Here is a 24486-nt window from a genome sequence, read left to right as displayed (position 1 = left end):
CCACAGAGGCCATCGAATCTGACGCTTTTAGGCTGAGGTTTTAATACTATACAAATGAATTTGAATGTAGCCCGTCGCTTACAACTTTAAAAGGGAGATTGAACTTGCTTGTGCTGTGGGGGGGGGGGGGCGCGGAAGAACACAGCCCCCTTATTCTAGCATTTCGACTGGCTTTGTTTGCAGTTTTAGCTCCTGGCGGAATCATCTTGTCACGCATATGGAAGCCGCTCAGCCATTCGCCTGGAACCCAGAAGTGTAGTTATGATGCTAAACTTTAACTTTCTGTGGTCTTTTCGTGATGCCTCTGAGTCCTTTAAGGGGATTTATGTTGACATTAATATAATAAACTTAGATTCATCTGCACAAAATTTACTTTAGGACAGATAATGGCTTTTACCAAGTTTATGTACAAGCGAGGTATCCATGCAAGGAACAGAAGTAACACAGCATTTTCTGCGCTGCTCGTTTTTACAGCGCGTTCAGGACCCTTCCCTTGTGCGGGCGGACGAAGGGCTTTTGATCTTCTAAAGCTGGCAATACAAAAACGTGGAAACTGGATCGCGACTTGACAGGTTTGTGAACAGCCTATTTGCCAAGCGATTTTGAAAATCCGCTCCCCAGATTTTCCTCATAGCCGCAGGGTCGGGTGGAACTGAGAACTGGAAGGTTTCCTTCCAACTGAACTAAAGTCAGGTCATTAAGCAAGACAGCAGCGCCGAAACATCGCAGGGTGTATAAACGAACAGGTAAATGAAATATGGCAAAACGGGTTTGATTTGATTTACTTGTTTTTTAAAGACAATGGTTGGTGGTTTTTTTTGTAAAACATTTATAGTATTACTCAGAAGCAAAAGCTCAAAGGTCAGAAGGGGTTGGAGGGTTGGGAATCAACAATATCATACTTTAATAATGTTATTTTGTTCTCTGCTCTAAAGAGCAGAACTGATATTTGGAATTATTAGGAATTTAAAGTTGACAGATCATTTCTGGAACAGCAGAGACCTCTCTCTTTATTGTTTCACCCAAGGGTGCAAATTGTACCCTCAGTTACATGGAACCAAAACTCCGTTAGTGTGGCTTACTTCTGAGTAAATATGCATCCGATCATGATGCAAATCCACACACACGAAAATTGTCTGGCATTTCAAGTTCTATGAAAAATGGGTTAAGCTTAGGCTTAATCTGCTTAATTCTGCCTGCTCAGAATTAAGTAAAAGTGAAGTCAGTGGTGGTTACTCCTAAGTAGGTTAGGTTATGATTTTGGCTGCAGAAAAATGGAAGAAGGGTGCAGAAGGGTCAGGGACAAATGCATAGAGGATAGACTGAAATGGCTTTACAATATTTGTTAACCTGGTACCCTCCAGATGCTTTGAACTACAACTCCCTTCATACTGGCTGGGGCTGATGTGGTAGTCCAAAACATCTGGGGGGGCACCAGATTGTTGGTGGTGGTGTTAATAATAATGATAATATCTGTCGGTGTTTGTAAAAAAAAAAAGGTTCTGACCTCCTTTTTACTCCTTTGCCTAGTCCTCAGACCTTAGTTGGCACAAGAGTCTTTGAGAAAGAGTATTCTTGTAGAGTATTGCTGCTTTTATTCTTAAAAAGTCTTCTTCTCCAACCACGACCGACAGCTTTTTACACACACCAAACACATCCATCCAACCTACCATCCATCTAAGCAACCCACACCTGACACTAACATTGACCACTCTATATACAGTGGTACCTCTGGTTGCCAATGGGATCTGTTCCGGAGGCCCGTTCACAACATGAGCAGAATGCAACCTGCACGTGCGCGGGTAGTGATTCGCCACTTCTGCGCATGCGTGTGACGTCATTTTGTGCGTCTGCGCATGCGTGAGCGGTGAAACTCGGAAGTAACCCTTTCCGGTACTTCCGGGTCGCCCTGGGACACAACCTGAAAACGCTTAACCTGAAGCAAATGTAACATGAGGTATGACTGTAAAAAGGAAAAGGGACCCCTGACCATTAGGTCCAGTCGTGACCGATTCTGGGGTTGTGGCGCTCATCTCGCTTTATTGCCCAAGGGAGCTGGCATACAGCTTCCGGGTCATGTGGCCAGCATGACTAAGCCGCTTCTGGCAAATCAGAACAGCGCACGGAAATGCCGTTTACCTTCCCGCTGGAGCAATACCTATTTATCTACTTGCACTTTGACGTACTTTCAAACTGCTAGGTTGGCAGGAGCAGGGACCGAGCAACGGGAGCTCACCCTGTCACTTGGATTTTGAACCTCAGACCTTCTGATCGGCAAGTACTAGGCTCTGTGGTTTAACCCACAGTGCCATAAGTACAATTTGGTGAAAGATTGCATTGTAGGCAGCTGACTCATGCTGACTTAGTTATTTTAGCATTAAAGAAACAGCAGCCAATTTTTAGCCGTGACAATATCCAACCTTACTAATTCATTATTCTTGTTATTCATTGGTTCTTGACTTTATTATTTTGCATGTTGTCAGGTGATTGTCAGGTGGGGCCCCATTCACCTTTTAAAATGGCCTGCAGGGGTTACAAGGAAACATAGAAAACTGCCTTACACTGAGTCAGACTGTTGGTCCATCTAGTTCATTATTGTCAGCATCACTATTGGTATTGGCTGTGTTTGCCGAATTTGCTGTTGCCAGATTGTCTGAGACTGTAAGGAGGAAGGCTGCATAAAATTTGGCCTAATAAAAATCAGTGAGATGATAATGGCAATGGAGTAATAAGCTCTTTGTGGAAGTCTCATTGAAAAGAGTAAAATAGCAACACATGAGCCAGAGTCTCCATACTTGATTTTGGAACGGCATTTTCTGAAAGCAAAGCTTTGTAAAGCCATCCCATTCTGCAGTGCTGCAAGACAGATGAAGGCAGTTTTGTTCAGGACGGTTGACTGTGTGAGTTTGGTGGGGTTTCCCTAGTATTTTAAGCTGACTTGGTTGTTGTTGTTTTTTTCAGACAAACAAACAGTATTTATTCACACTGACAAAAAAATACATATAATATCCCAAAAAATAAAAGCAGTACAAAAAAAGAAAAGAAAGAGAAGCAAAGAATAAGAATTGTAAAAAATACACCCATGTGACTTCCCTCCTCCAATACTCATCCTCCTTTAAACTTTAGATTTATATTTGCATTGCACCTTGACTTGGTTGTTTTAATTATTTACCATGCTGTTGGTTTTTGAGAGGTTTATCATTATTGTTGTTGTTTATTATTGTTTCATTGTGCTTTGAATGTTATCAACCACTTTGACTTCTACTGGGATATGTTATGTTTATCGAAGAATAATAGATATATGTTGCAGATGCTCTTGGGTTTTCCTGAAACAAAATGAAATGGTCATTTTTATTTTTAGCATCTTATGACCTATTGGAATATGAAGTCAATGATTTGGCTAAATGAAGCAATGGAAAAAATACATACTTCCTTCCTTCCTTCCAAACATATTTTGCTTCTTCCCTTCTAGACATCTGTTTTACCATGGCTGCTGTGGACAGCTTTTCCTTCTTGCTCAGAGAGATTGGGCAGGCCTGCAGCTGTGTCATAGAGACATTGGCTTTCATTGGAGCCTTCTACATAATGAAGACATCTCTCACTGTTGCAAGCAATACGTACAGCCTGATCAGGTTGTATTTCATTCCTCGGCTGGTCAGCAGGCCTGATTTAGTCAAACTGTATGGAAGCTGGGCTGCTGTAACAGGTAAGAGACAGTTGGAGCACACAGATTCTCTAGGGTTGCCATATTTCAAAAAATAAAATTCCTGACACCTGCGAAGTTGTTGAGATTTTTTTTAGGAAGACCCCATACTGACATAAAAATGCATAAGCCCTTTGTAAACGCTCTACAACTATCGGTTGACTAAGTGAATGCATTTAGTCTCAGAGTCTAAAAATGATCTTCGTTGCTCTCTCGATCTGCTCCAGGTTGTACCTCAGGCATCGGGGAGTCCTATGCTAAAGAGTTGGCATGCCACGGGGTGAATGTTGTCTTAATTAGCCGGAACAAGGAGATGTTGGAAGCTCTTGCCAAAGATATTGAGGATTCCTACAAGGTTGAAACGGAAGTAGTTGTGGCAGATTTCAGCAGGGGCCGCCAGGTGTACCCTGCCATCAAGAAGGCCCTGCTAGGCAAAGAGACTGGCATTTTGGTGAATAACGTTGGAGTGTTCTATGATCACCCGGATTATTTCGCCAGTTTGACAGAGGATAAAATTTGGGATCTCATCAACATCAATATTGGAGCAGCTAATATGATGGTGCACATGGTGTTGCCAGGAATGGTTCAGAGAAAGAAAGGCGCTATCGTGAACGTTTCTTCTATGTCCTCTTACCACCCCTCCCCACGAATGACGGCATATTCAGCCTCCAAGGTGAGTTTCAAAATATAAAAATATATGTGTTCTCTTATGACAGGTGGGGAACCTCCAGCCCTGCAGCCCTGATCAAGCCCACAAGGTCTCCTTGTTTGGCCTATGAGGCCATTTCAGCCAAGCCATAGCCACCTGCCCTTTACCATGGTGCCTGCAAAGTCCCTTTCAAAGCTCTGTTTTGCCCTGTGCCGTGAACAGGGCTTCTGAAGATCCAGCAATTGGCTGATCACTGCATGTTCAAAGTGCAGGGCACTTGAAGACCCATGCAGGCAATATGCTCCTTTGGCATCTGCCCACCTGTCAAACATGGCCTGCAAAGGGGGAGGGAGATAACAATCTGGCTTGCCAGGCTAGAAAGGCTTCTTACCCCTATCTTATCAGAATCATTATTTCTAAGAGATAGGTATGCATCCTTTCTCCATAGAAATGTTTTTTTCTGTTTCTGTGGATAAGGATTTTGAGAACTAGACGTTTTTGAAGGTGGAGTGGGAAACCTCAGGTCCCAGGATAAGTATGCAGCTCTCTGGCCCTCAAACCTCTTCTCAGACCATCGCGCAGTAGCCCTGCTTTGCACGCCCTTCAAAACAGCTGGAACATGTCCTTGAAGTGTGATAATTCCTCATCCTTGCTGCAAAGGCTCTGGCAGGGTTGAATTAGATGCCTACAACTCCGGCTCAGAGATGTACAGGAATGGAAGGCAGGATAAAATTTAAAGGGTTCAGGAGCAGCCAGGGCGGCTTTTCTGCTTCAGGAATGTATTGGCTTAAGCGTTCTACTTTGCTCCAGTGAAGGCAGCTTTATAAATTGAGGCTGCAACCCTATACACACTTACATGGAAATTTAAGGGAACTTATTAAAGAGGAACTATGTACAGGATTGTTCTGTTAGCTGAATGGTAAAGCGCTGGTGTGCATTTCGTAAAGGAACCAACAGAGCAATTCTGTACATGTCTACTTAATGGTAAGCTCTGCTTGAGTTCAGTGGGACTGACTCCCAAGATAACTGCAGCCTAAATGTGCAGTAGCAGTGTTCCCCAATCTGGTGTCTTTCAGATGTTTCTGCTGGAGCTGATGGGAATTGAAGTCCAAATCATCTGGAGGGTACTTGGTTGTGCAAAGCTATGCCAAAGCAGTTATTATTAAGTTGCAATTGGCCAGTCAGCAAGACATACAGAGCTGGGGATGGGTGCTGATTTGGTAAGGCTTTGTTCCATAGCCATCTATGTTGCGCCTTGCATGCGTCGGTCAAGAGAGGTTGTCTAAGCTGCCAATGTCTGTTCTCCACACCTTTTCCCCATGTTAAACCCAGAGAATCTTAATTGTCTGCTCTTAACCTTGACAGGCTTACCTGGACCATTTCAGCCGATCGCTTTATTATGAGTATGCTCCCCAAGGCATTTTTGTTCAGTGCTTATGTCCAGCTTTCGTCTGCACCAAAATGTCAAAATACAGCCCCACGTTATCCAAAAAGAGCTTGTTTGTGCCTTCTGCAGATGAATACGCGCACCAGGCTATTGCCACCCTTGGACTATCCAGAAGGACTCCAGGATACTCCCTCCATTCAATCCAGGTAATATCATTAATTCAGCTGCTTCTGTGTTACATTTTCTCTTAACTTTTCTTAACTTGGTGGCTGAACCATGCAGCCTGGATTGGTTTTAATGAGCCGTTTGAAGCAAATGTTCACCCATGATCTTGGGGAACGTGATCTTGGAGAAGGGATGTAGCTCAGTGGTAGAACATCTGCCTTGCCTTCACAAGGTCCCTAAATTTAATCCCCAGCCTCTCCACATAAAGCTGGGAGAGACTGTTTGCCTCTGAAACTTCCAGTCAGTGCAGACAATACTGAGCTAGCTTCAGTATAAGGCAGCTTCCTGTGTGTGTTGACCGTCAGCTAATGCTCTTGAAACCTAATTGCTTACCGTAATTTTATTGCTGTGTTGTTTATTTTATTATAGAGTTTTATTTGTTTAATTCTCATTTTCTTAACAAAAGAAATAAAAGAAGCACAGAAAGCAAAGTGCTGTTCTTACATTGCAACCTGTGTATGATTCTCTGTGTTGCAGGCCAACATATTTTTCTTTCATGAAGCTGTCTTGACTCTGAACCCAGAGACTGTGGTACTTTGTGTAGTATCTTGTGGGTGGGAAAATGCATCTCTTCCCTTAGTGCAGGGGTGGAGAACCTTTGACCTTCCGATATTGCTGAGCTGCATCTCCCATCATCCCCAGCAAACATGGCCAATAGTCTGGAATGATGAGAACCGTAGTTCAGAAACACCTGGAGGGCTAAAGGTTCCCTATACCTGCCTTAGTGCATCAGTTACTGCACTGCATACATTTTTATTTCTTTGGAACCATTTACACCCTACTTTTCCGCCTCCTTAAAGGAAGTTGCTCAAAAGAGTTTGCAAATCTAAAAGCAAGCATACAAACAACACATGCCCCACCATTAAAACACAAATCATCAAGCTAGGAGCAGCAGCAAATGAAGAAAAACACAAAGGGCAGTACTCAATATGTTAACCAGTAATGGGCGCTTGAAAGTTTTCAGTTTGCAATGCAAATGAAGAGGAAGATAGCTGAACATCTTAGGGCAATGAGTTCCACCTATGGGGTGCCACCACATATAGAAGACCCTCGCATGCTCAGCCACCAATCTTGCCACAGAAGGTACTGGCAAATGCAAGGATGGCGCAACAGGGTGGGGAGATTCACAGAACATGTGACAGTGCTTCAGAGTCCAAAGCTTTACAGGAGAGGTGAGGGACCTCTGGCTCATAGGCTTACTTAGGTCACCCAGGTCCCATTGGGCCCACATTTGATGTCCTATATAACATCAGGTACAGGGTAAGTAGAACATAGCTGGACCAAAGGGGCTTATGTGGTGCTAATCACCAGATTGTTGGTGCAGGCAAAAAGGGTCACCTGTCATCATTGTAATGCCAGGCGCTTGACCAGGGGTGTGTGCACCACCCGATACTTATGGTAGCCTACAGGAGGTGGGATAGACAAGGACGCCATGTTAGCTGCAATAACCCATGCAAAATGTTGGCTTTGTTAAGTTTTAACATTTTTTATAGCTGAAGTGCTCAAGCAGTAAACTTCCCCAAAGTTCTTTTTAAAGAAAGTATAAAACCAGCATATTTGTGTCTTCTGCTGCACTTCCATCCCTTAATTTTTTTTTAAAGAGAATTAATAGTTGGAGGGGGGAAGAGTCATAGCTCAGTGGCAGAGCAGGTGATTTCCATGCAGAAGGTCTCAGGTTCAATCTCCGGGCAAGGCTGGGAATGTCCCTTGCCAGAGATCCTAGAGAGTCACTGCCAGCCAGTGTTGACAGTATTAAGCTAGATGGATCAATGGTCTGGCTCTATAGAAGGCAGCTTCCTATATTATGAACTGAAAGGAAGGAATGGGAGATGTGGATGATTCACTGTCTGAAGGAGACTCTTCATGTTAGATCTTCTTGGGTTTTATTTCATGCTGATATTTTAATCTTGTTATTGCTTGTTGCCAAAGGAATACGTTTATGTGCTAATTCTAACCTGTGTTTCCTCTCTTGTCTTCCAGGGTTTTTTTGCACAGATCATTCCAGAATGGCTCTGGGTTAGGGGAATGAGCCGATTGGGCACATTTTGAAAAAATGCAATTTTGCGAGGAAAAAAACTACATTAAAAATATCAGCTGGAGAACAAATAACATCTAGCAGCCTAGTTGGACAGTTACCACAAAACCCCACTCTCATTGGATGGATTTTCTTCAATGATAATGATGATGATGATAATGTGTACCTTTTAAAAGAGACTTCATCTTGCTTCTATCTCATTGCAGGGCCCATCAAGAATGTTACGCAGGCAGTAAAAAAGAACCCTGTTGTTAGGAAGCTGATATTCTTTTGTATGGTGTCTGTGGGGTCCTGATTTTTACATAGTACTGAGTTATTCTTTCTGACTTGGACATGAGTGGGCAATCCTGGGGTCCCCTGAATGCTAAAGAAGTTGAATAGGATGCTTGGGGACTGAACCCCCATTAAGAGCTGGCAGCAAGGGAGGGCATGTGGTGCATAGCTTGGTGCCCTCCAAGTGGTTTGGACTGCAACAGCTCTGCTGACTAGGACTGATGGGAGCTATAGTCCAAAGCATCTGGAGGGCACCAGGCAGACAAAGGCTTTTTCTACACTGAAACTGGGTACTGCTCTTCAAGTGGAGTATTCTTGACTTCTTCCCTGGAAGCTTTGTTGGGAACACCTGAAGCAATTTTCTAGATACTGTGATTTTTAGTGACTTCCTTCTATCTGTGTGGTCTCCTGTCAGTGTGCTTTGTAGTGCTCTGAGTTTGGAGCTGTGAGCACTGATGAAGACACCTGCTTTTTTGTATCCAGAGAAGACTGGTCTCCCCAGCTAGAAATAATAGTACAATATATTGTTTGTCCATGAAATGATGCTCTATAAACTCAAATATTGAATTATACTATGTTTCAATTATATTGAATTCCGCAAATATATTTAGGTGCCTCTCTTCATTCAGTGTGTGGGAAAATGTGTTTGTGACATTTAAAAGATGAATAGCTAGGTAGGTAAAACCTGTATTCAGAACAAACAAAATGTCATAAAAACATGACAAGCTTTCAGGTTCTCCTCATCAGGCAAGATGTTACATGAAGCAGCTTGGGCGGCAGAGGGAAAACAAGAAATTGGAAAATTAAACTGATGCTGTAGCCATGAGATCAGGTTATAGACTACCGGTAAATTCTAAGATGGAGATTGCTGGCTGAATAGACCCTTCCCAAGTTCTGCAGATACTGGCTTACATAGGATTCTAGGATGAAGAAGCAAGTGCTGAGTTATTTAAGCAAAACTTTAATTGACGCGGGCCATAGCTTAGTGGTAGAACAACTGCTTTTCATGCAGAAGGTCTGAGTATCAATCCCTGTCACTTCCAGGCAGGGTGGGAGAGAACCGTGCCTGAAATCCTGGAGAGAGGCTGTTTGTCAATGTCACAATTCTGAGCTAGGTGGACCAACGATCTGATTCAGTGCAGTTCCTATGTCTTCAGCTCCCCAACTACGTGGGCACAGGATTACATCGCACGTGCCCTTAGCTTCGCGGAACTTCCAAATAATGCCTAGCCATTTGCGCATTTAAAAGTGCAAGGGCTCCGCGAGTCTCCCTGCAAGGCTCCCTATCTCACCATGCACTTAAGGCGCAGATTTCTTGTGGCGCCGTCAGAGCAAAGGACTTCTGTTTACGTCTTCCGAGAGGGCAGTTTCGATTTCTTTGACGGGACCAACGAGGCCTCCGTCCGTTGGACCCGCAAACGAGCCCGCTAGAGCCCCAGAGGCTCCTGGGAAATGTAGTCCATCGCGCCCGCCCGCCCTCCGAAGCGAGGGCCAGCGGAGACTACAAGTCCCAGCGTGCGCCAGGCTCGCGTTCATGGACGGCGGCTTCTTCTCCGCAGCCCAGGCCAGCTGCTTGGTGCGGGGTTAGCGGGGGGCTGCGGGACGGGAGCCGTACTCGCCTCACCCGGAGCTCCGGACCCGGCTGCCAGGGGAGGCCGCTACGCCCCGGGGCGCCCTGCGGAAGCTTCGGTGGCCGGTGGGTCGACGCGGGCGAGGGAGCTGCTGGAGGGGGGCTTCGGGCCCGCAGGGACGGGGAGGAAGGGGGAGCAGCCGCGGCGTCTCCGTTCTGTGGCCGCTTCCCGGGCCTCCCTCTCACGGAGCAGGGGGAAGGAAGCAGCCGGAGCCCGGACCGCCGCTGGTTTCAGGGGGTGGATTGGGGGGGGGGGCAGCACCGGGCGCAGTTCCTTAGCGCATCCCGCTCCCTCGTCCTCATTGACTTCCTAGCGCTGAGCGGCCTGGGAATTCGCAGAAGCCGAAAAGTGTTATTATTGTGTTGTTGTTGTTGTTGTTATTTTCTAAAAGAGCGTTCGGACCTGTCACACCCAAAATCGGGTGAAGGCACGTTTCGGTCCGACGACTTGATTCGCCAAGGTATGGGGCACCCCAACATCGAGAGAGGCGCCCACCTCGGGGGCTCTCGTGTGGGGTTTGGCGACGACGTCTCGAGGGGTGTCTGAGCCCACAGAAAGCAGACAGAGCAGACAGGAGATGGTTACACCCCACCTTTCCTCCAAGGTGGCGTACATGGTTCTCCCCCGCTTCACCCTCACAGGCACCTTGTGAGGGAGGTGAGGCAGAGAGAAAGTGAGTGAGTGGGCCGAGGTGACCCGGTGGGGGCCTGTCCTCGCTGCGCATTCGCTTGGCGCAATCAGCTCAAGGGCCCAAAGCCAGAGTCCAAGGCAGGTGGAGGCCGTTGCTGTCCTTTCCCTTTCCTCTGCCCAGTGATAACTGCAGAGGCGTGTGTGAGTCAGTTGCCCTGCCTCCTCAGCCTGGACATTGTCACCGCCTCTGCTCCTGGATCTGTAATGGTGGTGGGAGAGCCTGTGCATCTGAGGAAAGAAAGATTGCTCTTTATCAAGGGCAAGATGGATGGAGCTACCACTTTCCTCCTCGGTGAGGAGTTGCTTTTCACCTAGACAGCCAGAATCTGCATACACAGAGCTATAGAACTCTAATCAGAACTGTAAATGTTAAGAGCTTACAGTTTGCTTTCACTTCCTCCCTCCTGTTCCTTTTTCCTTGTGTGTCCATGCCTTTTTGAGATTATGAGCCTGAGGGCAGGGTCTGTTTTGGCACTGATTTGTGTAAGCTACTCCTAAGAGCCTTTTTGGCCAAAGGCTGGGGTATAAATGCTTTAAGTAAATAATAAATAACACTAATGCACAAGGGTGGGTGGGGGTAACCAGGTGGAACACTTTCCCCTCTTTATAGCTTACATGTTTTAAAGCTTTTTTGTAGCCCACTCTTGTCAGTAAAGGCTTCCAAAGCAGCATACAGAAATAGATATTAAGATAGTTTCTGCCCCCAGGCATGCAATTTAAAAGGGTCACAATGCACAAGTGAAAAGGGATGGGGAGGGAGAAAGAAATAAGCATGATCAGACATTATTTTTTTTACAGTTCTTGTAACTGTGAGCTAGAATGAAAATAGTTTATATAGTCTACTCTAGTGGAATGGCTGCTGCAAAGTGACAGTTTGGAAGGCAGCTAGCCTCTCAGCAGAGATCATGGAAGAGCGCTGTTTCTCTTCTCTCCCTCTCCCCCACATAGAGAAAGCTAGCATATCAAGGAAAAGTACCTTAAGGTAGTGTCTCCCCTGACCTGGCAGCTTTTGGTAGATGGGGAATATGAAAGCATATTCAATAAATAAACAAACCTGACAACACAGAAAACTAGCTTGTCAGCTAGTGCGGTTTAGTGGTTGAAGTTTCAGACCAGGAATGGAGAGACCTGGGTTCAGTCCCTCACTTAGCCACAAAACTCACTTGGTAGTGTTGAGCCCATTGCCATCTCTTATCCCTGATGTCTGTTTCACAGGCATTATGAGGATAAAATGGTGATGGTGGGGAGCCATGTGTTTGTTCCACTTCCTTTCAGGAAATATGGCATATAAATGTAATAAATTGTTTTCTTAGCAGGGTCTTCACTTTGACCTAATTTTCATTGTGTAGATTTTCTAAAAAAAATTGCATAGCAGAGGGTTCAGTGATACTAGGTATCCTCTCATTCGCATTTCTGAAGTAGTGCAGTCCAGCACAGGTTTAGCACAGCAGCAAGAAATGGAATTCTATTAATCAGCATTTACTTGTTTTCTTTGATCAAATTTCCCTTTTGTGGAATGTATGAAGGCTAAGGTTATGTTCTAAAATGCTAAATCACCCCCTCCAAAAAATAACCCTTGTAAATGTCCTGTGCTGGTAAGCAGCTAAGCACACCTACGCAGCCTTCTTGAAGGGCGTGAGGCAGAAAGCAGTGGATGTTCCTCCTCAGAGATAAACATCATGCAGGCATGGTGTTGTTGTGTGTGTGATTGTGGCTATGACAGTGTACGAGTGAGAAAGAAGGGAAGCAGAAATTCAGTATGGTTGGAAAACATGCTGGGGTCTTAGGATAACTTGCGGATATACTCAAAAACATAATGCATTTAGCAGCCCTTAAGAGGAGACGAGGCAAGGAAATGAAAGGAACACACACAATATATCTCTCCCCCACCACCACCTTCTGCTTCTTAATTGCCAGATCTCCCTGTGGTCTTGTTCTCACTAAAGTTGTAAACCATTTCAGATTGCAGTTGGAAGCTCACCTGACAAAATGGTTCTCTGCACAAACACCTCGCCTGCATGTAATTTGTGTACAAGGAGAACCATTTTGTCATGTGAGCCCCTACCTGAGAAATATTTTGTCTGGTTTAACAACCTACTCTGATCAAGAGATTATCTGTTTTCTCCTAGAAGATGTTTACCCATATGTAGTCTATATATAGAACAGTTCTGTATGTTTTGGCTGCAAGAGAACTCCAAACAGAAAGAACCAGTGTAGGTTCTGAGAGGTTTAAAAGTGTGCTCAGTTCAGTTTTAGTTTAAATGAGGTTTTATTCTGTTGTCTCAAAAAAATTATATATTGTATTAGCTACTGTTCATATATTGGAAAATTTTGGTGTGCATTTTAAATAGCTACTACAATAAATTTGCTGCTGCTGATGTGCAGATTGCTTGCATATAGAAAACTATCCTGCCATGGAGAAGGTTAGGCTAGGATCCTTCCCTCTGATACTTATTTTTCTATGTTGGATTTTTATTTTATTTTTTGTATAGAGGAACATAAAGTTAGCTGCCACCTGATGTAAAATCCAGGCATATGTTTTGCACTTTAGTGTGAAATTGCAGCGTATTTTATTACCACCTTGTGGTTTGTCAAAATATTAAATTAGAAAATATTTCATTTGTGTAATTGGATGTTTATTTTTGCAGGGTGTATTGCTAAAAACACCACTCCAACCCAGCAACAAAACAGATCTTGGCAATTCTGCTTTGGCCTTACATCACCTATCTGAAATGGAGTACAGGACTCAGCTGTTGAATCCTGAGTGACAGGATACTTTAATCAAAGATGGAGAAAAAACGCAGAAAGAAATGAGCCTGTTTACTGGGCTTCACTGGTAAAGACCATGAAGGCAAGACTTCTGCTTCTCTTGGACAAAACCTTAAGACTATCCACTTAAAAAGCACTTAAAAAGGCACCGTTTTCTGAAACCAAAAAGAAAAGAGGGAACTGATTCATGGAAAAACAACATGTAACTTGATGCATGGAATTTTGAGGATGAAACCTTATTCCTTTATGACCATGAGGCTTACACACACCTGGTTGTTCCTGACTGCGATCCTTCTCTGCGGCAAACAACATCTGGGGACCAGACTAGGGAATTCTTCTCATGAGAGCCACCTGTGTTCCGAATGCTCCCGTCTTACACTGAAAGTGGAATTCTCTTCGACGGTAGTGGAACATGGTAATGAGACTTAACATTTATGCCAGTTTTAATTGTAGTCCCTGGGAAATGCCAAAAGTATTTTTCTTCGTTTTTTTAATAAAAACAATAGTTCAGGGGAAGGATGGCTGTCTGGACAGGTCCTCCTATCTTCTGTGAATTTCCCCAACCCCAATCCCTCTGCTCAAATTCTGTGTTATGTGCCATGATCTGTGCTACATCACCACAGGCTAAATTGAAACCAGGGGTCTTCCTTTTGAGAACCTCATTATTAAATCCTGGTTATTGTTATGCCTTGGTATTGTACTTGGTTATGCGAGCTGGGATATTTTAGTTTGTTTTTTGTAAAGTGGGACAAAGGGTTATAACGCAGCTTTCTCTGCAAATGCCATACTTGCAACTTCTGATTCAGGTGTCTTTTCTAATGTGTGGTGGTCTCTTTGCAGAGTATATTGTGGCTTTCAATGGTTACTTCTCAGCCCAAGCCAGAAGCAAATTTATTTCAAGAGCTCTGAAAAGCAGTGACATAGAGAACTGGAGGATTGTACCCCGTAACAACCCAGCCAGTGACTACCCCAGTGATTTTGAGGTGATCCAAATCAACGAGAAACAGAGAGATGGAGTGCAGACACTTGAAGATCATCCCAATATCAAACGAGTTACCCCCCAAAGAAAAGTATTTCGCTCGCTCAAGTACACTGAAAGTAAGTAGGCTCAGTCATTCTTCCAGTGAAGTAGCAGGAGATCATTGTATTAACTTAAATCTCCTTATTATTCTGCTGCTTGGACAATGTGATTAGTTTTTAAAACATTTCAACTCTCCAATATCTAGCTGATCCAGCATTTCCCTGCAATGAAACCAGATGGACACAGAAATGGCAGTCGTCTCGTCCGCTGAGAAGGGCAAGTTTGTCGTTGGGTTCTGGATTTTGGCACGCAACAGGCAGGCACTCAAGTAGGCGTTTGCTGAGAGCCATACCCCGGCAAGTCGCTCAGACGCTTCAGGCGGACGTTCTCTGGCAAATGGGTTTTACAGGTATTCTTAGATTCATGGAAATTTGTACCCTTGATCACAGAAAGAATAAGGCTGCTCACTTGAGTACATCGGTGTGCAGCTCATTTTTCTGACGTGGTGCTTTTGTTGTGGGAATGACTAGCAAGTACATTCCTATGAGCAGAAAATATACCCTTGCAAGTAGTCTTCCGGAGGATCTGTATCCCTTAATAAGGTAGCACATTCATACCACTGACTTGAACTGGTCCAGAAGTCATCACCTCTTTCCAGGGAGCCCTAGGAACTGCAGCTCTCAGAAGGCCAAGGTTAGGGGTTTGAAGCATCCTCCCCAAATTGCAGTTGTGAAATAATATATTTTGTGTTATTTCTCATTAGCCAACTTGAGTTCCTAGGAAAACAGATGATATGGAAGTTTTAAAAATAATAAATATATCCTTTGTGGAAACCATGACAATATAAAATGGATATAAGTTTCTTAATGTATGTCTAGGTCCCTATAGGCTAGTTCTTGTGACCTTTCCTTTGGGAATATTTTTATCTTTGACAAAGCTAATTACTCAAGCTGTAATACATACCTCAGAAAGCAAAGTCAAAATAGTGCATTAGATCGTATTTTCAATTGCATCACATTTGAGTGGCTTCTCTGCATAAATATTGATAATCTTTTCCTGAATGCTAATACTCAAGTGGGTGGGGGAAAGGATATTTTTTATTTTTACAATGTAAAGCAATAAAAACCCTTTAAATTTGACCCTGCTGAAATGTTCTTAGTACATTATTTAGGCTCAATGAAAATATGTAGCAAGCTTTGTATGACTTGCTAGCTGTTAGGAAGAGAAAACATTTTACTAAGCATTGGATAAGATTTATGCACCTCTTAGTATCCATTTGCATTCAGGAATATGTTCTTTAGATTACAAAAGAAACATCTCTTGCTCATCTGTAATTTTATAAATCTTTATAAATTTTATAAATCTGGTTCTGTGTAAATAGGTGCTGGTGTAAAAGTGGCTGTCTTTGACACTGGACTTAGCGAGAAGCATCCTCACTTCAAAAATGTAAAAGAGAGAACAAACTGGACTAATGAGAGAACCTTGGATGATGGTGAATTTCATTATTTCATTATTTCATTACTAGGGTTTGTTCCACACCAAATGAATTGTCATTTGTGTGCTACAGTGCTATATAGGTAAGGCTAGAATGCAATGTCTGTTCCTTAAGGTCAGGGAGGGAGAAGCTCCAGATGTTGTTGGACTACAATTCCCAAGAGCACAACCCAGTGCTCCAACAAACATGGTGGACCACATGTTTCTCACTCCTACTTTAGGGCTCTCGGGGTTCCTTCAGTGCAGCTTGTGATTAGTACTGGTGTTTTTAATTCGATTCTGCATTGTTACTTTTATTTTGCTATACAAGTGGTTTCTGAAGACAGGTCTGTGTGTCTGTACATTTATTAAACATTTATTTGTAAAAGCCTAAGTCATTTTCCAGCCATCAAAGCGGGCCTTGGAGGCATGTGATCTAGTACGTTATTATAATTCAAGAAACATTTAAACCCGACCATTACAAATGCAGCACATGGTAAAAATTGTGAATTTACTCCAGCTCAACATCACTTCATGTGGCACGTGCACCTCTGACTTCTGGCAGTACTTCTGCAACAATTCAACTTTTGGTTGAATTAAGTCCCAAGTGCATGTAGGAGCATGATATAAATCCTTACTTGGAGGTGCCATTTAAACATGCCACTTCTAAATCAGCAACCCTGATCTAGAGGCTGTTTTGTACATGTGGGTGCATGTACATATGTACATATCGTTCCTGTGCATAAAATGGCTCACAGCCGTATTGGGGACTGTTCTTCAAACTCATCCCCATTACGGGAATCAGAGTGCTTATGAAACCGTGGATTGGGATCACAATATTCTAGACGGGTTAATCTTATTGTATACAGAAAGGGTTTCCTTGTCACATTTAAAATTGTACAGCTGGTCATTGCTGGTCTATTATTCATTGTGGCATCCGTGTATGGAGTGCTTTACAGGGCAACATGAGAAGCATCCCTTCTCTGAGGAACTTTATAATCTAACTATAAGGGAGGAGAGACTGCAAAAGCACATAAGAAGAAGCCTGCTGGATCAGGCCAAAGCCCCATCTAATCCAACATCCTATTCTACCAAAGGCCAACTGCTAATAGGACCTGAGTGCAACAGCACTCACTTGTGATTCTCAGCAGTGTATTCAGGGGCATACGGTCTCCTGACAGCAAGGTAGAACTTACCCATCCTGTCTAGTAACCACTGAATTTGTGGTTTTCCTCCCTGAATTTCCCAGTCTTTTAAAGAAGAGGCAGCTGTGTTAAATATCTGTAAAAGCGATGTAGCGTTTTGAGCTTTATTTTAAAGCATTGTTTATGTTCAACAGGTCTGGGTCATGGGACTTTTGTAGCGGGTGTGATTGCTAGCATGAGAGAATGCCAGGGATTTGCTCCAGACTCAGAACTGCACATATTTAGAGTCTTCACTAACAACCAGGTATGCTGCCTCAGATAACATCAATGCAAGTTTTGTAAGATAAGATGCTTTATTATGCATGCTGTTCAGTTTGGTAACTACTGAAGACTTTCAATCTAGAACATTCAGATTGACATATTTTGAAATCACCTACAGCAATTCTCAAATAAGGTTTTGTTTTTATTACGCAATTAACTCGAGTTGTGTTTTAAAAGCAAAATTGTGGCTTTATAAAGTAATAATTGAGAGTGCTAAGAGCTATGTGAGATTTTTTGGGTTGTGAAGTGGTTTTTTTTTGGGGGGGGGGGTTGTTAATTTTCTTTTCTTTTCTTACAGTGCTTAGCGTTTTACATGAGTTTCCCTCCTAAATAGGTCTCGTACACATCTTGGTTTCTGGATGCCTTTAACTATGCGATCTTGAAGAAGATAGATGTATTAAACCTTAGCATTGGAGGTCCCGACTTCATGGATCATCCCTTTGTCGACAAGGTATGTGTGAAGTGGAGGAAAGGCCTGGGTAGCATCCGATTGTGGCTTTTGTAAATTTATCCTGCACCTTTGAAGCATTCAGGTTAATTTTGTAGTGCCTTTACAAGTATTACTGTACAGTAATACCTCTGTGAATGTCAGCCTCGTCTAGCGTCCATTCTGGTGAACGTCCGCGGCAAACCCAGAAGTGCTGGAACGGGTTACTTCTGGGTTTGCAGCTCGCTCATGTGCAGAAACGCAAACCGCTCCGTGCGCAGACATGGCACTTTGCCCTGCATCCTTTTCGGCTAGCGGCCGGGGCTCCAGAACGGATCCCAGACGCGAAACAAGGTACAACTGTATAGGCATTGCAGAATAATCCCGAGTAGCCCTTCTGCAAATGGAAGGGCTCCTTCTGTTCACATAAAAAAGACTCCCCCCTCCTTTACTGTCCTAGAGGTTCACCCAAGCCCCTGAAACAGATTTTGGGTTGTAGGTAGGTTTGGGAGGCTGCTCAGAAAAGGAAAAAAAATGGCAGGAGCATCCCATGGGGTCTTAGGACGTACACTATTATTTTTGCAGCCATGCTTTTCTCTAAGGAATATTCAAAATAGGTCGGTCTTCACATGATCAAATGCTCCTCCTCCAACTACAACAGATCTTTCTGCAGTGGAAACTCTCATGTCACAGAGAGGTTTATCCCATCCATTTTTCTGTGTGGAAATTCTAGGTTTCTTTGGAAGAGAGTTACCCACCTTCAGTGGTGCTGCCTAAACAGAAGTTGATTATGTCAGTGAGAACTGTGGCTTAAAGGCTGCTTGAGTTAGCACTAATAAATTTGTATGTGGGCCTCAATGTGGAATTGGAACAGCAGGAATTTATTTCACATTTCCTCCAGGCAGCTTGTGTTACAATAGTGAGATTTTGGAAAGATTTAAATTTAAGGATGTGGTTATTGACAATACTCCTTTACAGCAATCTGGTATCCATTTGTTGAGTTCATTAATTCCAACTCTGTAGATTTGTGTAGTTACTTTGAATTTTAGGTCACAAAATGGGTCTCTCCCTCTCCCCCCCTCCCTCTGTAGGGGCGTCTAACCTGGTTTTCCTTTGTTTTCATTGTTAGCATCTCCTGAGAGATACAAGCAGGTACCACCTAGAGTAGTATGTTACTGATTGGTTTCTGAGACTCTCAGGGAGGGGGTTATTCGTTTGTAATTCAGAATTGTAAAGATTATGATATATCATCATCATCACATGTTAGTATGTTTCAGCAATCTAAGTTTCTTAATTTTCCAGGTATGGGAGCTGACAGCCAACAACGTGATCATGGTCTCTGCTATTGGAAATGATGGCCCTTTATATGGGTAAGTGCCAATGATGTGTTCTTTCAAAGTAACATCCACAGATAAAATAACACCTTTTCCCTTCAGAAAAAAATGTAAAAAGATGGGTTTGTTTCTATGGCAACAGAGCTCATTCTGATGACAGGTACTTAGCAAGGCAGGTAAGGTTTAACAAAGTGGCTTAAGAAACATTTTATGATTGTATATTTTATTGTTGCAACCGATCCTGGGACCTTTTAGGAACGGGTAGGTAAGAAATCTAATAAAATAAATAATATATGTTTTATAAGTCCTTGTGTAGTAATGTAGGTGTAGCGGCATCCCACCGCTGCCACCATGTAGTAATGCTCACCCCCCAACCGCTTGCCCCTCCCTTCTCCTGTCTCTGCTATCCAGCCAGACGAGGACGCCCAGGGCAAGGTTGGGAGGCGTATTACGTTTTGCAAAACAGAACCAAACACGACCCGGTAGGGCTGCCACCACTCCCTATGTTCCAGGGGGCCCAAAATCACAACCCAGGGAGAAGGCTATGATCTGTTATCCTGGCTGCCCCCCTACTCCACAAGCTGTATCCACAGACTTGCAGGCAGAAGTTCTACGGTAGAGCGTAACCAAGCGTAAGGCTAGGACTTAGCTATTCCCTCCGGAAAGACACACAAGCTAAAACAGTTTCATTCTTAAAAGATTTATTTTAAAATAACAATAGAAACATGCTAGGATAGCAGGCACATCTTTTGAACGTTACAGATAACAAAATAACAAAGGTACATTGTAACTAACTCTACATACTCACAAGCTCTAACACAAAATAGGATAGCTGAAGTTCTTTAGGAAGCTGTTAGTTGAGGACTTTTGAAGATCTCCATCTCAAAAGGCGAACGACGGCTATTAAGCTGGAACAATAGAGCCTGGCATCTTTGCGGTTTGCCGAGCAAAGGCATAGAGCAAAGAACAAGACAATTCCTTGATCTTTTATCCACAATTTGCACCCTGCGTCGTAACTTTCAAGCCAATCATAAGACTCAGATTATTTTCAAATACACCAATGACCGGCTTGCTGGTCAATCAATTTACCTCTTGACAGCTGGGCCAATTTGGACTTTTAAACTTTAAATCAAAGGGTTCCTCCCTTCCGTGGAAATTAGCCCGAACCACATTCCCAGGCAATTCAAGGACAGATAGCATCCTTGGAGGAAAGGATGTTTACACCATCGAACTCAGGTGCTAGTTCTTTTCATTAAATCAAGGCCTCCTTGGTTCCAATAAACCTTTCAGCTGAGGAGTCAGCTAGTCTGAGGTTTTAAAGACACACAACTCCTTTCCCAGGGTCCCTGTGGCTGATGAATCTCCCACAAGGCCTCACTCCTTTTGCTTGGCCAAAGAATAATTTTCTAAATATTACTAACTTTACTACACCCTCCCCTCTAAGATGAAATTAGAGGGTGAAGTCCCATAATTTCATCAAAGAAAATTATTTACACACGGAGGTAGGTCATCCGGTCCAGGGGGCTCCAGCAGCTTTTAAAACATACATCACTAGCAGCACCCCCTTAATCCGATATTTACACAGTTTCCAGACAGTACTCAATAATAACATCTCACGGAACAGATTGGTACATTCTAGACAAAGTATCAGCAACTACGTTGTTCTTCCCTGCAATGTGAGTGACTTTAAACTGAAAATCTTGCAGGGCCATACCCCACCTAAGTAGTTTCTGGTTGGATGATTTTACCCTTTCTAACCAACACAGTGGAGAATGGTCAGTTTGAACCTCAAAGGTGTTACCCCACAGGTAAGGGCGCAGTTTGGTCAGAGCCCAGACCAAAGCAAAACACTCTTTCTCAATGGTTGAATAATTTTGTTCAGAAGGGGACAACTTTTTACTTAAGTAAACCACAGGACGCCAATTCCCTTCTTCGTCTTCTTGGAGCAGAACTGCTCCTAGCCCCGTTTGACTGGCATCGGTCTGCACTACAAACGGACGTCTCTGATCAGGAGCCAGCATGACTTGGGAGCTCATAAGGGCATGCTTTAACAAATCAAAAGCCCTCTGACACTCCTCAGTCCAATTTACTTTGACTGGCAGGGATTTCTTACACAGATTGGTAAGAGGAGTAGCTAGGGTTGCAAAATGATTGACAAAGCGTCTGTAATAATTGACCAACCCTATGAACGACTGCACATCCTTTTTTACAATGGGGCGAGGCCATTCTTGAATGCACTGCACCTTGGCCTCTAAGGTCTTGATGTTTCCCGACCCCACTCTGAATCCCAAATACACCACTTCTCCTTGGGCAAACTGACATTTGGATATTTTAACAGTCAGATTTGCCTCTTGCAACCGGGCCAGAACTCTCTGCACATGTTTAAGGTGATCTGGCCACGTCTCAGAAAATATTGCCAGGTCATCCAAGTAAGCACAGCGAAACTCATTCAGGTCATGAATCAAAGAATTAATTAGCCGTTGGAAAGCTGCAGGAGCATTTCGCAATCCAAACGGTAACACTTTAAATTGGTACAAGCCTACATGAGTGACAAAGGCGGACTTTTCAGAAGCTTCTGGAGACAGCGGGATTTGCCAATACCCTTTTGTCAAATCCATGACTGTGATGAATTTCGCCCGTCCCAGTTTCTCAATCAGTGTGTCAATTCTAGGTAAGGGAAACACATCAGGAACAGTGACTAGGTTAATTTTCCTATAGTCCACACAAAAACGAATGGATCCGTCGGGTTTCGGAACCAGTACTATGGGAGAAGCCCAAGCACTTTTACTAGGTTCTATAACTCCCAACTCCAGCATTTCTTTCAATTCAGTCTCAATGTTCTGCGCATGTGCCTCACCAACTCGATAAGGACGTGAGGAAATAGGGGGAATGTCCCCCGTGACAAAATGATGCTGAGCCAGATGAGTCTTACCAGGCTTGGTACTAAAGATGTTGCTATAAGGTTGCAGTGCCTCATAAAGCTCTTTAGCCTGAGTTTCACTTAAAGTCGGCAGCTGCAAGACATCAGAAATGCTTCCAGCCTGTTTGTATTCAGTTAAAAGATCCACAGGTGAAGCAGGCACCTCTTCCTGACTCCGCGTAATGGCCAACACAGAGATCTTTTGTTCAACACATTCTTTCAAGGAATTAACATGATACTCCCGAGCGGTGAGGTGCAATTCCTTGCAACTTACAAGGTAACGCACAGGACTCAGCCTCGCTTCCACAACACCAGGACCTTGCCATTTCACATCTAACTTGTGGGGGCGAGACGGTCTTAAAATCCATACCTGATCTCCCACCTCAAACTGTTTGCACACAGCTCTGGCATCATGCACTCTTTTTTGTTCTAATCGGGCACTCTCAAAATTCTCTTTGGCCAGCTGCCAGGGTCCCTGTGGCTGATGAATCTCCCACAAGGCCTCACTCCTTTTGCTTGGCCAAAGAATAATTTTCTAAATATTACTAACTTTACTACACCTTGTCTGACTCCTTGATTCTAAATCTTGGTTGAAATCGCTGCTCAGCTGTGAAGCTCACCAGGTGATCAAGGCCTGTTTTCTTATGTGTGTGTCTCATGAAATACCTGGGAGGATGAAGTAAAGGGTGGAGAACAGAACTATGTAGATTTGTTCTCATCTTCTTGTCGAAAGCTGAGGTAGGGCTGTGATAAATAACAATTCAATACTAATTTCAGCACACTCAACAATCCTGCTGACCAGATGGATGTGATTGGAGTAGGCGGCATTGACTTTGAAGATAACATTGCTCGGTTCTCATCAAGGGGAATGACCACTTGGGTAAGCATCTTCAAGCATGAGCAGCTTTGGGAAGCATGCAAGACCTACTTGTTCGGTGCAGGGTTAAGACAGGAAAGGCTGTGGGAACTTACTCAATCTGGATTGGCTTTTACTTAGCTTTGCTAATTTTCCAGCCCTGCCTCCTCTTATTCCTTGACTTGCGTCTTTGGGATTGCCTATAAATTTAAATGACCTCCCTGCCAATTTAGGTACAGTGACTGAACTGGAGGCCCCTCGATTAACTTCAGGTCCAGTGTTGGACCATTTCGATCGGATACTCCCTACTGATGTGGATAGATTCCTCCAAGTTGGTAGGCCCACCACCTGCCTCCTTGATCCGTGCCCGTCTTGGCTGATTAGGGAGTGTCCAGATGTTGTGCGGACCCCCCTGGTTGAAATTATCAATTTGTCCCTTGACACAGGGACATTCCCAGGGGAACTGAAAGAAGCAGTGGTGTGTCCACTCTTAAAAAAAACTTCATTAGATCCCTTAGACCTATCCAATTACCGCCCAGTTTCAAATCTTCCATACCTGGGTAAGGTAATCGAGAGAGCAGTTGCTGAACAGCTTGGTAGGTTTCTGGAGGAAACATCGGCATTAGATCCATTTCAGTCCGGTTTCCGTCCTGGTTTTGGGACGGAGACGGCTCTGGTTGCCCTAACAGATGATCTCCGTAGACAACTGGATCGAGGCGGGTCAGGACTGCTGATCCTTTTAGATTTGTCAGCAGCCTTTGACATGGTCGATCATGATCTTCTGGACCACCGCCTCGCAGATGTGGGGATACAGGGCATAGCCCGTAACTGGTTGTGCTCTTTTATCTCTGGTCAGGGACAGAGGGTGGCACTAGGGAGGGAAATGTCGTCGCGCCACTCCTTGGTGTGTGGAGTACCGCAGGGCGCAATTCTCTCCCCGATGCTTTTTAACATCTTTATGCGCCCCCTTGCCCAGATTATCCGGAGCTTTGGGCTGGGCTGTCACCAATATGCTGATGACACTCAGCTCTATCTGCTGATGGATGGCCACACTGACTCGGCCCCGAACACACTGACCAGATGCTTGGAAGCTGTGGCTGGATGGTTTCGTGGGAGCCGATTGAAACTAAATCCTTCGAAGACAGAGGTCCTATGGCTAGGTCGGGATAGCATGGGGATGAGGGACCAACTCCCTTCTCTTGCGGGGGCCCAATTAGTGCCATTGCCTTCCGTTAAGAGTTTGGGTGTAATCCTTGACGCCTCGCTTTCCATGGAGGCGCAAGTTACAGCAACAGCCAAGGCGACATTTTTCCACCTTCGCCGCATCAAGCAGTTGGTCCCTTACCTTTCCCGCCCCGACCTGGCCACAGTGATCCATGCGACGGTCATCTCCAGGCTTGACTACTGTAATTCGCTCTATACGGGGCTGCCCTTGAAGCTGTCCCAGAAACTCCAGCGGGTACAGAATGCTGCAGCGAGGCTCCTCACGGGGTCTCTGCCATGGGAGCATATTCACCCAGTGCTTTTCAAGCTGCACTGGCTCCCGGTGGAGTACAGGGTCAGATTTAAGGTGCTGCTTTTGACCTTTAAAGCCCTTCACGGCCTAGGACCCTCGTACCTACGGGAC

The 24486-nt window shown here is 44.1% G+C and overlaps 2 protein-coding genes across 3 annotated transcripts in view; both read left to right on the top strand.

Annotated features, from left to right (window-relative positions):
• Positions 1 to 629: 629 nt before the first annotated feature.
• HSDL1 (hydroxysteroid dehydrogenase like 1) lies at positions 630 to 8242 on the top strand. 2 transcript variants are annotated; one of them, XM_081920419.1, is made up of 5 exons: positions 630 to 746; positions 3473 to 3706; positions 3931 to 4376; positions 5869 to 5945; positions 7945 to 8242. In XM_081920419.1, the coding sequence occupies exons 2-5, from the start codon at positions 3487 to 3489 to the stop codon at positions 7991 to 7993; spliced, it is 792 nt and encodes a 263-aa protein (XP_081776545.1). In that variant the 5' UTR covers positions 630 to 746; positions 3473 to 3486; the 3' UTR covers positions 7994 to 8242. The 2 variants fall into 2 exon arrangements, with proteins under 2 accessions (XP_081776545.1, XP_081776544.1); XM_081920418.1 differs by having other exon boundaries at positions 634 to 746; positions 5718 to 5945.
• Positions 8243 to 9786: 1544 nt separating this feature from the next.
• The window catches only part of MBTPS1 (membrane bound transcription factor peptidase, site 1), a 36269-nt gene continuing 21569 nt past the window's right edge, over positions 9787 to 24486 (top strand). Inside the window, exons 1-9 of the mRNA XM_081920272.1 lie at positions 9787 to 9968; positions 13242 to 13777; positions 14203 to 14460; positions 14589 to 14792; positions 15765 to 15875; positions 17196 to 17305; positions 17657 to 17773; positions 19052 to 19119; positions 22781 to 22883. Of these exons, the coding sequence (XP_081776398.1) occupies positions 13573 to 13777; positions 14203 to 14460; positions 14589 to 14792; positions 15765 to 15875; positions 17196 to 17305; positions 17657 to 17773; positions 19052 to 19119; positions 22781 to 22883 (1176 nt within the window). The 5' untranslated portion in view covers positions 9787 to 9968; positions 13242 to 13572. The remainder of the gene's footprint in view (positions 9969 to 13241; positions 13778 to 14202; positions 14461 to 14588; positions 14793 to 15764; positions 15876 to 17195; positions 17306 to 17656; positions 17774 to 19051; positions 19120 to 22780; positions 22884 to 24486) is intronic.

This window comes from Podarcis melisellensis, assembly GCF_964234715.1.
Source record: "Podarcis melisellensis genome assembly, chromosome: 8".
Classification (NCBI taxonomy): Eukaryota; Metazoa; Chordata; class Lepidosauria; order Squamata; family Lacertidae; genus Podarcis; species Podarcis melisellensis.
This window is presented reverse-complemented; position numbering and strand designations above follow the sequence as displayed.